Genomic DNA, 11,706 nt, shown 5'->3' with positions numbered 1-11,706 from the left:
CGCCCCGTGGACAGGGTGCTGCCTCCTGGCGGCTGAGCCATACTAGAGCGGGTGGCGGAGATTAGCGGTGGCTTTGGGGGTTGGTGTTGGGTCATCGAGAAAATGCAGACCTGGCAGGGAGGGCTCAATGGGAGATCAGGGATAAAGGGAGAGGGGATCCGAGGAGGGGGACCCAGAAGGGGAAGAAAGTGAGAAACTGGGACAGGAGATGACTTCTGACTTCTGTCACGAGATGGAGGCATGAAGAGAGAAGGTGTCGGTGAAAGGATGGGCAACAGGACATGTGACAGATGAAGGCGATCAGGGAGGTACCACACCTGTAAGAACTGCTTGCCTTTATTGAATACCTCCTATGTGCCAAGCAGCCTCTTACCCCCCTACCCCTGTGGCCCTCATACTGTCCTAGTGTGACAGAGTGGAAAACTGTGCCTCCAGGGTGCAGTTACTGGCCTAGGACAGAAGCGGGGCCATGCATTGGCTGGAATGAGGTCTGACAGTCTCCAGAGCCGCTGATCTTGACCCCTGAGCCATCCTGCCCTCACCAGGTATCCAGGGCTGTGGATGAGGACCAGGGTCCCTCAGCACTCCACTCCATAGCGGTCAAAGTGGCGCAGCAGCAGGCCAATCTCAAGGTGCACAGTGCCACCTGCAGCTGTGTGCAGACGATACCGGTCCGCCCCACTGTAGATAGTGTCTGCATGCAGCAGCTGTGGCCCACCACCCACAAAGGCCCTGGCCAGCTGCTCTCTCCAGCTGCCCAGGGGCCGCCAAGTGGGGCATTCCAGATGGTGGGTGCCTGGGCTGCTGGGCACATGGCAAAAGCCATAGCCTGCGAGCTGGCAGCGGCCAAAGCTGTCCTGGGACCACACCTGGAGATGGAGTCGGGGCCAACCTGCAGGATAGGATGGAGAGAAGAAAACGAGGGATGGTAGTACCCAGCTTCCTGCTCCTGGGTCCCCACCTCCCTGATACCATTGAAGACTCTGGACCCAGTTCTTTCCCCTCAGGGTTTTGCCCTAGCCTCCTCTCTGGGTTCCCAACTCCTGATTCAATGCCACACAGCAGCCAAAGGGATCTCTCTAAATCCATGTTACTCCCCTGCTCAAAACTCTTCCATAGCTCCCCAGTGCCCTCAGTACAAAGTCCAACCTCCTCGATATTCAAGGTCCTTCAGATATGGCCTCTCTATGAGTGCCTCCTCAAAGTTTCCCTGTCAGGGCAGCCCACTGCTCCTCTAGGTCCCAGGTCAGTGTCTTGGGCCTTGTCCTAGACGTCTTCTGCCTTCCCTCCTCTTAGCACGGTCCTGTTCTCCCACTCTGGGCTCAGGGCCTTCATTCTTGCCCTGTCTTATCTACCCCCCTCTGGCAGCTGGAAGCATCTTTCTGCTCTTCCATACACTTGCCAGAGTCCTCAGATACAGTTCAGCTCCTCAGCCTGGTAGTCAAAGTCTTGGAGACCCAAGCCATCTCACCCTGTATTCTGAGCCCCTCCTCTGTGCTAGGTCTTGTCTTAGAGCTGGGGACACAGTGGTGAGCACAGCAGACAAAAATCTCTGCCCTCTGAGGCTGACATCCTAGACAACTGAACATAGTAAATAAGCAAATTATAGGGTACGTCAGATGGTGATAACTGCTCTGGAGAAAAATAAATCCGGGTGGGGTGGAGGTGGGGATAAAGCCTGGGAAAGGAAAGGATCAAGAAAGCTTCACTAAGAAGATGACGGTTGAGCAATTGCCTAAAGGAGGGAAGGGAGTGAGTCAGGAGCCACCAGAAGGCTCAACAGTGGGATGTGACCTGACTTAGGTGATCACAAGGCTACGCTGGTTGGTGGGAGACATAGACCTCGGGGCTTGGGGCTGGGAGCACAGTGAAGATGTTACTGAATGACCAAGGTGAGGATGACGATGGAGATCAGATGCTAGGCAGAAAGTGGGTGAGAAGAGTACATGTTAGGCTGTATTAGGTAGAGCCAGCAGGGTTTCCTGATGGACGGGCGGGGGGCTGAGAAGGGAGAAGGCAAGGAAGACACCAGCACTGGGGGGCTAGAGAGCTGAACCAAATCACACCCATACGGCAGCCAGAAAGACCTTTTAAAAGCAAAATCTGACTTGTTCCTCACCTGCTCTAGCTCCTGAGTACTTCTGAATGGCCTCAGTCCTCAGTCTGGCATTCAAGGCCCTGCATGGCCCGTCCCCTCTTCCCTTGCTGTCCCTCCACTCACCCACAGTCCTCAAAATACCCTGCTCACTCTCCCCTTGGAACCTTCCATACACAGCTATCCGTGCGCAGGACTCTTCCACCTTGCCAGCTTCTCTGGCCCTTCACAGCAAAGCTCAAGCCCCTCAGGAGACCTCTGTGACCTCCCTGACAGGCTCAAACACCTCTTCTGGGCTCCCTCTGGCCTCCCACAATCCCCTATCCTAGCCCTGCCCTCTTTGGGCTGTTCCTGTCTAGAGGCAGGTCGGTCTCCCCTACAGGATGGTGCCCCTGAGGACAGGGCAGGGGGTGGGGCTCTCTGGATCACAGATGTCTCCCTCGCATCACCAACACAGGCTGGGGCCAGGGCAGGCAGGCAGTGAACAGTATTGATATTGTGAAATATACAGCACCTCTCCCCAGGCTATTTTCTGGAATCTACTGCATTTTCTACCAGAAAAGGCTTTATATCCACCTCCTCCCCTGAATACTCATTTCCCCTTAGAGCAGCACCTCTGTTCTCAAGCTGAGGAGTCCCTGCCCCTCACTGGGGGCCCTCCTCCCTTTCTACTGCTCATAAACCGCACACACACCCTTATCGGGCTTCCCTCCTTACTGGAGGCTCTTCCATTGTCTCTACTTGAAGGCCACCACCCCTCCCATCCTGACCCCACTTTCTCATCTCCCCTCCACCCCTGGCTTCTGTTCCATCCCACATATTTGGGACCTACAGTAGGACAGGCCTAGGAAGGCCTTAACACAGCCTCTCAGGGCAGTGGTTAGGAAAGGGACACACAAGATATGGAGAGCAGGACAAGAAGTGGTGTTCCCAGTTTCATCTGCTTTGGGTACTATAAGTCCCCCTCTCCGTCCCTGGTCCCAGGGCCCAGGCCTGGTACTCACCTTGGAGACCTTTGGTAGCGAAATGCAGGTCTATGGGGTGAGACCAATAGGCCATGTCCCCTACCTGAGGGGTGTCCACCTGTGTCTGGCCTTCCCGCACACCTGACAGGAGCTTCCATGCCGCCCCTGCGAGGAGAGGAGCTGAGATGTAGACGGAGGTGGGGGACAGCCTTCAGGAAGAGCATTTGGAGGTGAGGGGAGGAGTTATAAAGTGGGGCTCTGGAGCAAAATGTCTGGATCCAAATCTGGGCACTTTCTCTTTTTGCCTGTGCAACCTTGGGCAAGTTACTTTACTCTGTCTCAGTCTCCCCATCTGCAAAATGAATAATGCATAATAATGCAGCCTCATAATTTTGAGAAGATTCATAATAAGTGTTGGAATAAAACGTTTCAACATTTTAGAGTTTTTTTTTTTTTGTGTGTGTGTGTGTGTGTATATGTGTGTGTGCTAGAGATTGAATCCTTGTGCATGCTAAATTGAGCTATACCCCAGCCCAATCGCAATATATAGTACAGGGACTGAACCCAAGGGGGCGCTTAACAACTGAGCCACATCCCCAACCCTTTTTATTTTTGATTTTGAGACAGGATCTTGCTAAGTTGCTGAGGCTGATTTTGAATCTGTGATCCTCCTACCTCAGCCTCCTAAGCTGCTGGGATTACAGACATGTGCCACCACACTCAGCTACAATACCATCTTATTACTATTTTCACCCAATATTCAGAGGCCTGGTCCAAGAACTAATATGCAACTGGGCTGGGGTTATGGCTCAGTGGTAGAGTACTTACCTAGCAAGTGCAAGGCCATGGGTTCGAGTCTCAGCACCACATAAAAATAAGTAAACAAAATGGGGGTATTGTGTCCAACTACAACTAAAAAAATAAATTAAAAAAAAAAAGATGCAGCTAACAGTACCCTCCAGGAGCACGTGATGAAAAACACATATTAACAATGATCCTACTGAGAAGTGATAAGAATGGGGAACAAGAGCACTGAGCACTTACTAAATGCCAGATACTAGACTAAGGTCTGAAGACCTTAATCTGCCCTTTAGAATTTTTTTGGGGGGGGATATTGGGAATTGAATCCTGGGGCACTTAACCACTGAGCCACACCCTAGCCCTTTTTATTTTTTGAGGCAACATAGCAAAATTGCTTAGGGCCTCACTAAATTGCTGAGGTTGGCTTTGAACTTGCAATCCCCCTGCTGCAGCATCCTGGTCTGCTGGAATTACAGGAATGTGCTATCTTGCTTGGCCCTTCAATCTCCAACCTATCCACCCCAGTTTACAGGCTCCCTACCATGGTCCACAAGGCCCCTTATGCTGCAACCCATCCCCACCTCCCTGAACTCACGTCCCATCACCATCCTCCAGCCTCCCTGGTCCCATTTCTGTTCTGCCTCAAGTCCTTTGCAACAGCTGTTTCTTCTGCCTAGAAAGCTCTGCTCCTGGATGTCCCCATTCCTAGCTTTTTTCATCCTTCAGCTCAAGTGCCACTTCCACAGAGGACCTCTTTCTGACTTTTCTATTAAAACTAGCTCCTATCACATTCATCCCATTTCCTTTTTTCCTCGAACTTACAATGATCTGTAGTCATTGTGACCATTTCTTTATCTGCTTATTTATTTTCTGACTCCCCAACTGAAGAAAGGACAACATCTGAAAGAAAGGACAACATCTGCCTGGGATCAAAAAGCCCAGGAATGGTTGGGTCCAGACTGGAAATAAAGTCTGATTCCAAACCCTGCCTTTTATCCACCCAACTGCAGGATCTCAATTTCCCAGAAAATCTCAACTGCTACCACTTGGCAGTAAAATTGGGAAGGACCCAGGACTGAAGGGATGACAATGGCAATAGACACATCTATTTTGTGGGCACAGTGCTTTACAAACAAGACCACATTAAAGCCTTACACGAGCCAGGCAAACACTTCCTAGTCCAGGTCCTATTTTAAGTGTGTTGATAATCATTTAGTAATGACAACAACCAGCAGAGGTTCAGTATTATTATTCACGTTGTACCAACAAGGGAATAAAGGCAAAGAGAAATGCCCAAGATCACATAATAAGCAACAACTGGCTTCGAACACAGCAAGTCTGATCTCTGAGCTCTGCTGCCTCTTAGCTGCTATTAGCTTCATTTACAGATGAGGAAACAGGTACAGGAGAGATCAAGTCCAAAGGCTGCCAAATAATAACTGGGGGAGTTAGTATTTGAACCCAGATCTGGCAGTCTATGAACCTAGCCATTACACTGTACCACTACATACAGGACCTCAGATAGGAGGCATGGAAAAGGGGGCCTCCAAGGTCCCTCCTGGGCCTGTGGGAACAGACCTGGACCACTGCCAGAATGAGGTCCACAGAATCATGAATACCAGAGAGTGGCCCCTCTTCTGTAAATCTAGGATGGAAGCTTTTACTTTGCAATAAACAACAGAGAGTGTTCATCAAAGATGGGGGGGTCTCTGGGCACCCCAAAGATTGTGAGTGGAATCCAAATGAGAGAGTTACGGCTGTTTTGGAGGAATGGAAATGTGTGTATGGAGGGTTCAAGCATATAGTCCCACATCCGTGGGGCTGTAAGCTCAGAGGATGGGAACCAGAGACCCCAGAAATAGGATGGAAAGGGATAAGACTGGAAACAGAGTGTGTTCTGAACCAGGAGTCCTGAGAGCCAACGGAAAGAGAGAAGCCGGCACTGACTCAGGGAGTCAAAGGAGTGTGGAGCCATAAGCTGGGGGTGGGGTGTTTTGATGGGGAGATGAACCAGGCCCAGGGAAAAATACCTGTGTGGATGCCCCACTTGCAGAAGAGGCTACTTTCAGAGAAACCGGTGGCCCCCACGATCTGCCCAATCACGTGCACCTCAGCCATGACCCTGGGAGGAGAAAAATATAATCATAGCTGTGAGGTAAGTGTGCTATTTCCATCTGACTAGGAAACTGAGATCCACCACGTATAGAGCAGTACTAGGATTCCAAACTGGTTTTGTCAACCCACTGGCCCTGTGGTCTTAACCACAGATCCTAAGTCAACAACCAGCCTTCCCAGGAAAGCCTGAGGAAAATAGAGAGGGCATCCTGGGTTAGGAATCCGGCGCCTATCTTTGCCCCGCCTAAAATAAACCTCCTTCAATGGATCAGTCCTGCGGAAAGCTCCTCCCCCATAGACAACGACTCCGCCCACTACCCCCAAAGTCCCGCCCAGTCGCGTCAGAACGGCCCCTAAGCTCCGTGGGGCGCATGCGTCTAAAATTCAGGGCCGTCGTAGCCCCGCCTCTAAGGTCGGCGCGTGCGTAATTCCTACCTCAGCGCACTTAACGGTTAGGAGGCGAAGGCAGCAGTGAAGATTGTAGCGCATGGGCCTGACCAGTCCTTTTCTCCGCGGACGCCAACCAGGCCTGGATCGCGTATCTCCCAGGACCTTCCTGACAGCGAGAGATCCGAGGCACAACACTTACGCGGCCGCGCGCTCGCCTGGGGTTCCCTGGTTGTTGCTAGGGCAACTGCAGGCCCCGCCCCTGACCTTGATCCCGCCCTGCGCGCTGCTGATTGGCGGTATCTGTTATTGGAGGTGGGGCGGAGGTGTGATAGACATTTTCTCGCTTGCTCTCGTTCCATTTTGGGAAAATAGCGTTTCTCTTGCTCGCGCCCAGTGGAAACCTTTGGGGGTGTGGCTGGGCAGTTGCCATCTGGGTAGTGTTTGAGGAAGTTTTAGTGCCTACCGTTTGTGCAGGTGCCTTCTTTATTTCTTTATTGATGCTTTGTGCCCCCATTTCCCCCCAGAAACACCATCAAATTTCTTTCCTGTCCAGGACCACAAAAAGTCAGAGAATCAGCAGGATCAGTGGAGAATTCCACCCCGGGACATTGGGTACATCCTCCTAGGAAAAAATTCATTCCGACCAGAAAAGTCGGGGATTGGGTTTTCCTTCGGTCTTCACAGTGCCTCCAGGCTTTTCTGAAAGACTCATCAGTCCAACTTCCTTCTCCTACACTCTGCCAAGTTCTTTGTAGTGCTGAGTCTGAGTAAAGGGGGTGGAGTGAGGATGACAAATGAGGAACTAGGCCCCTTTCCCTAAACCTTGGTTTTGTTGGGGGTGCTGGGCAAAGAATCCAGGACCTCATGCATGCCAGTCTCTACCACTGAACTACTGCCCTAGTCCTGAAAGTCTTGCTTCCCATGATATTGCTGCCAGTAATTTGTCCTGTGACCCTGCTGGGCACTAAGTCTCAGTTATTTTGTCCAGGTAGCGAGCACACATCATGATACTCAGCCTGAATTCCTTAGCAGTGTCTTTCCTATCTTCTAAATTAGTTTAACCTTGCTCCTTTATTCTTTCAAGCCAGACCAGAATGGTGAGAACTTATTTCCTCCTTTTCAGAAACACACACACGTATCCACTCAAAAGTTAGGGTCACCGACTCCAAATTACAAGGAAGGGGCAACATTTCAATAGGAAAATCCTTTCTTAAATACTGTAATTCAATAGAATGTTTCATTAACAGATAAATTTAAAAGCTCCCTTTTAGTTAGTATCCTCTTTGCCAGCCCAGGCTTTTCTTTCTTTCTTCTTCTTTTTCTTTTTTTCTTGGTACTGGAGTTTGAACCCAGGGGTGCTTGACCACTTAGCCGTATCTCCAACCCTTTTTATGTATTTTATTTAGAGACAGGCTGTCATTGTATTGCTTAGGGTCTTCCTAAATTGCTGTGGCTGGCTTTGAATTCTCGATTCTCCTGCCTCAGCTTCCTGAGCTGCTGGGATTGCAAGTGTGCACCACCACAACAGGCTAAACTAGGCATCTTTGTATGTTAAATCCTTCAATCCTCACAAACATTCCAAGGGATGGGTAATATTTATCAGTTTTTTATTTAAGATCAAGAAATTAAGAGGAAAAAAAAAAGAGAGGCTGGGGTTGTGGCTCAGTGGTGAAGTGCTTGCCTAGCATGTGTTAGGCACTGGATTTAATTCCCAGCACTGCATATAAATAAATGAATAAAATGAAGGTCCATCAACATCTAAAAAAAATCTTAAAAAAAAAAAGAAATTAAGGCAAAATCATGGGCCTGAAGCCAAATTGATCATAGATGGCCCTGACCCTTTCCCTAAACCTTACATTCTGACCCTATGCCATCTTGCCTTTTTGATAAATGTCCCTTGGTATTATAGAAATATGAATATTATGCTTCAGTGACATCCTAAGCTGTCATTTTCTACATCCAACCAGTTATCAAGTCTTGTCAATGTTCCTTCTTTTAAATATTTTCCTTCAATTGGTTTCTTCCCCACTGGTTGATGTGAGTGACTAAGAAGTAGTCACAAGTATATTGCCAGGGCTTAAATCTTGGTTCAGTCCCTTCTGTGTGACTTTTAGCTTCTGTGTGCCTCAGTTTCCTTATCTGTAACAGGAGGGTGAATTATAATACTCAATCTATAGGATTATCATCAAATTTAATTCATTTAGGCTAGAGATATAGCTCAGTTGGTAGAGTGCTTGCCTTGCATGCACAAGGCCCTAGGTTCAATCCCCAGAAACACACACACACACACACACACACACACACACAGAGATTTAATGAGTTAGAGCCTCAGGCAGGAGGATCACAAGTTTGAGGCAAGCCTCTACAATTTAATGAGACCCTCAGCAACTTATCTAGACCCTGTCTCAAAATAAAAATATGGGCAGAGATATAGTTCAGTGGTAAGGTACCCCTGGGTTCAATCGCCAGTGCCCACCCCCCAAGAAAAGATTTTATGTGTTAATATATGAGGCTATTTTAAAATGTCCAAAAGTTTTAGGGAGCTCCTTTAAGTGGGTGGAGACTCTCTTTTCATGTGGCTGAACTTAATAGCCAATAGAATATTGTAGATGTCTTGTTCTGTGACTTCCAAGATTAGGTCATAAAGGGCATTGAGACTTGTATCTGGTTCTTTCTTTCAATCTCTTTTCTGTAGCAGGTCAGCCTCTATGTGGTGAAGACAGTGAAGCAGCCAACTGAGAGACACAAATGAGGATGAACAAGGGTGTCCTGTCAACAACCATAACTATCTGAGCAACCCATCCGGGAAGCAGATTTTCCAGCCCTAATCAAGTCTTTGGATGACTATAGCCCTAGGCAACACTTTAATCATATCTTCCTGAGAGACCCTGAACCACCAGCTAAGCCAGACTCCTGACTTACAGAAACTGTGTGAGATAATAAATATTTGTTGTTTTAAGCCACTAAGTTTTGGGAGTGATTTTCATGCAGCAGTGGATAACTAATATAAATATGTAATAAATTTGGGACAGTGCCTTGTGTATAAAAAACACTGTAAATGTTAAGTTTGCTATTCATGGTTTTTATTAATATTGTTACTGGAATGGCATCATGTACATCTTCTTTTTATAAGAAACACATTGCATTTATCCATTTACTTTTTTGTTTGTTTGTTTTGTACAAGGAATTGAATCCAGGGCCTCCTGTATCCTAGGCAAGTGGTCTGCCATTGAGCTATACCCCAGACCTTTTTACATTTTTGTTTTGAGGCAGGGTCATGTTAAATTGTCAAGGCTCATCTCAAATTTGTGATCCACCTGCCTCAGCCTCCTGACTAGTTGGGATTATAGACATGTGCCTCCTCACCTGACTACTAAAAAAAAAAAAAAAATTTTTTTTTTTTGCTGTGTTGGGGATTGAACCCAAGGCCTCACACATGCTAGGCAAGCACTCTACCACTCAGTCAAATCTCCAACCTAAGAATTTTAACTAAAGGTTTAAATAAATACAGGACTGGGGATCTAGCTCAGGGATAGAATGCTTGCCTAGAATGCATAGGCACTGCGTTCTTTAATACGCCAAAACTGCAAAATAAATAAAATTTCTTTTAATTGAGGGGAAACCCCATGGGGCTTGACAGGACTGGAATTTGATGGGGCAGGAAGGGAAGGGCTTGGGACAGGAAAAGGGATTTTTAGAATCCCTTGTCCCAGTGGAGTTGGTCAGGAGAACTGGCTGAGATCCAGGATTGGCCAGGAGACCCTGCTGATTGACAGGTGGTTCCATTGGTGCCTGATGTTTCTTTTGCACCCACGGGCTGCTTGGTACTTTGTTCCTAAGTCACCGCCACCGACTTTACATTCAGGCCTTTTTGATGATATAGGGTGGCAAATTTCATCTGCCTACTTCTTGCTGGCTAGGGGCTTGGGGTGGGGTGGGGGGAAGGGGGTGGCTCTGGTGTTGGTTCCTTGGGGAGGCGACTGTAGGGGTGTAGGAGCATCTGGTTGTAGGTCACTCTGGCAATTTCACTCAAGCTAACCTGAGGAGGCAGGGAGCAATCATTAATAGAAATCCTATTACTAACATAGGAGTGAGAATGGGAGTCAGCCACGTAATGAGGGCAGAGTTTAGCCAGCCTGGCCAGGGGTCGTTTGTTGCTGTTTAAGCCTTTCACCCAACCGACAGAGGGTGTCGACATTCTTTTCAACCAATCCAGTTTCTTTCTTTTTTTTTTTTTTAAGAGAAATTTTTAATATTTATTTTTTAGTTTTCGGCAGACACGACATCTTTGTTTGTATGTGGTGCTGAGGATCGAACCCCCGGCCGCACGCATGCCAGGCGAGCACGCTACCACTTGAGCCACATCCCCAGCCCTCGACCAATCCAGTTTCATTGAAATAATAGCAGCATTCTTCTTTCAGGAATAGACAGGTTCCTCCTTTGTCTCTGTCAGGAGATGGAGGGCTCCACGGTGCTGTAATGAAACTTGGGCAATGGATGTTATCTGCCTTTGTAGGGAAGTGAGAGAGGCAGCAAGGGAGGAGGCCAGGGAGAGTCCAACCCCTATTGCTAGAGAGACGGCCCATCTTTCCCTGGAAAGGGAGGTGGTAACAAGCCATGTTAATTCAGCCTCACTGTACAGAGTTAATTGGGGGAAGGAACACAAAAAGCAAAGGGCATGTTGAGGCTTAGATTTTTTGTTAGGGTACCACTGCACCAGGAAAAGAACCCTGGCAGAACAAAGGTTGGGGAAGAAATCTGAAAGAATGATTGGGTCACAGGGTGCTGAACCAGAGGCAGTGTAGCAGTAGGGGAAATTCCCTGATGAATTACAAAAAAGAGGGACTTCCTCAAAGGCTGGAGAGAGGGGTCCTTAGGGTCTAGTTGAGGTGTTGAGAGAAGATCAATGGGAATCGCAGTTAACAGAGTACGACCCAAACCTGCGCAGAGGAAACAGTTGGAAATGTTATTAACTTTGCGTAAATTGAGAAGCTGAAGGCCCTGATATATTAGGGCCAGCCAGAGAAAGGGTCAGCTTTAGGATGGGCAACTGCATCCAGCTGGGGTTGGAGTTCCCTCTCTTGCTCCTGGATGGTTATGTGAATTTGAAGGAATAGTTGTATATAAGTTTTCCATAATCTGATAGGGGCTGAGGGGTGCTTGGCAAAATCCCAAGAATAAAATTTATCATCAACACCAGAAGCCCATTATTATAAGGGCACCTACCATAGGTGTCAGGCCAGCACTTACAAGATTCCTCAGTTTGATCTGATATAAAGCACAGCATTGCTGAACATAAGTGGGACAAGGTGGCCTGCTTGAACCCAGTAATGTTAAGGG

The 11,706-nt window shown here is 48.1% G+C and overlaps 1 protein-coding gene and 1 long non-coding RNA gene across 2 annotated transcripts; one reads left to right on the top strand and one right to left on the bottom strand.

Moving 5' to 3' along the window:
- Positions 1 to 320: 320 nt before the first annotated feature.
- B9d2 (B9 domain containing 2) lies at positions 321 to 6,590 on the bottom strand. The gene is made up of 4 exons (XM_027920653.3): positions 6,412 to 6,590; positions 5,892 to 5,983; positions 3,100 to 3,225; positions 321 to 892 (listed from the first exon to the last, which is right to left on the bottom strand). Exons 2-4 carry the CDS (start codon positions 5,977 to 5,979, stop codon positions 579 to 581), a joined length of 528 nt encoding a protein of 175 aa, XP_027776454.1. The 5' UTR covers positions 5,980 to 5,983; positions 6,412 to 6,590; the 3' UTR covers positions 321 to 578.
- Position 6,591: 1 nt separating this feature from the next.
- Positions 6,592 to 9,329, top strand: LOC114079402 (uncharacterized). The gene is made up of 2 exons (XR_003580481.2): positions 6,592 to 6,678; positions 9,065 to 9,329. It is a non-coding gene; the product is annotated as an uncharacterized lncRNA (long non-coding RNA).
- The last annotated feature ends 2,377 nt before the right edge of the window (positions 9,330 to 11,706 follow it).

This window comes from Marmota flaviventris, chromosome 18 (genome assembly GCF_047511675.1).
Source record: "Marmota flaviventris isolate mMarFla1 chromosome 18, mMarFla1.hap1, whole genome shotgun sequence".
NCBI classification, from domain to species: Eukaryota; Metazoa; Chordata; class Mammalia; order Rodentia; family Sciuridae; genus Marmota; species Marmota flaviventris.
This window is presented reverse-complemented; position numbering and strand designations above follow the sequence as displayed.

Excerpts from the sequence above, each read along its gene's own strand:
- B9d2 (XM_027920653.3), bottom strand. The coding sequence starts at position 5,979 with ATGGCTGAGGTGCACGTGATTGGGCAGATCGTGGGGGCCACCGGTTTC. Across the intron at positions 3,226-5,891 it reads CAAGTGGGGCATCCACACAG|GGGCGGCATGGAAGCTCCTG; the intron begins GTATTTTTCCCT and ends CTCTCCTCGCAG. Across the intron at positions 893-3,099 it reads CGCTACCAAAGGTCTCCAAG|GTTGGCCCCGACTCCATCTC; the intron begins GTGAGTACCAGG and ends CCTATCCTGCAG.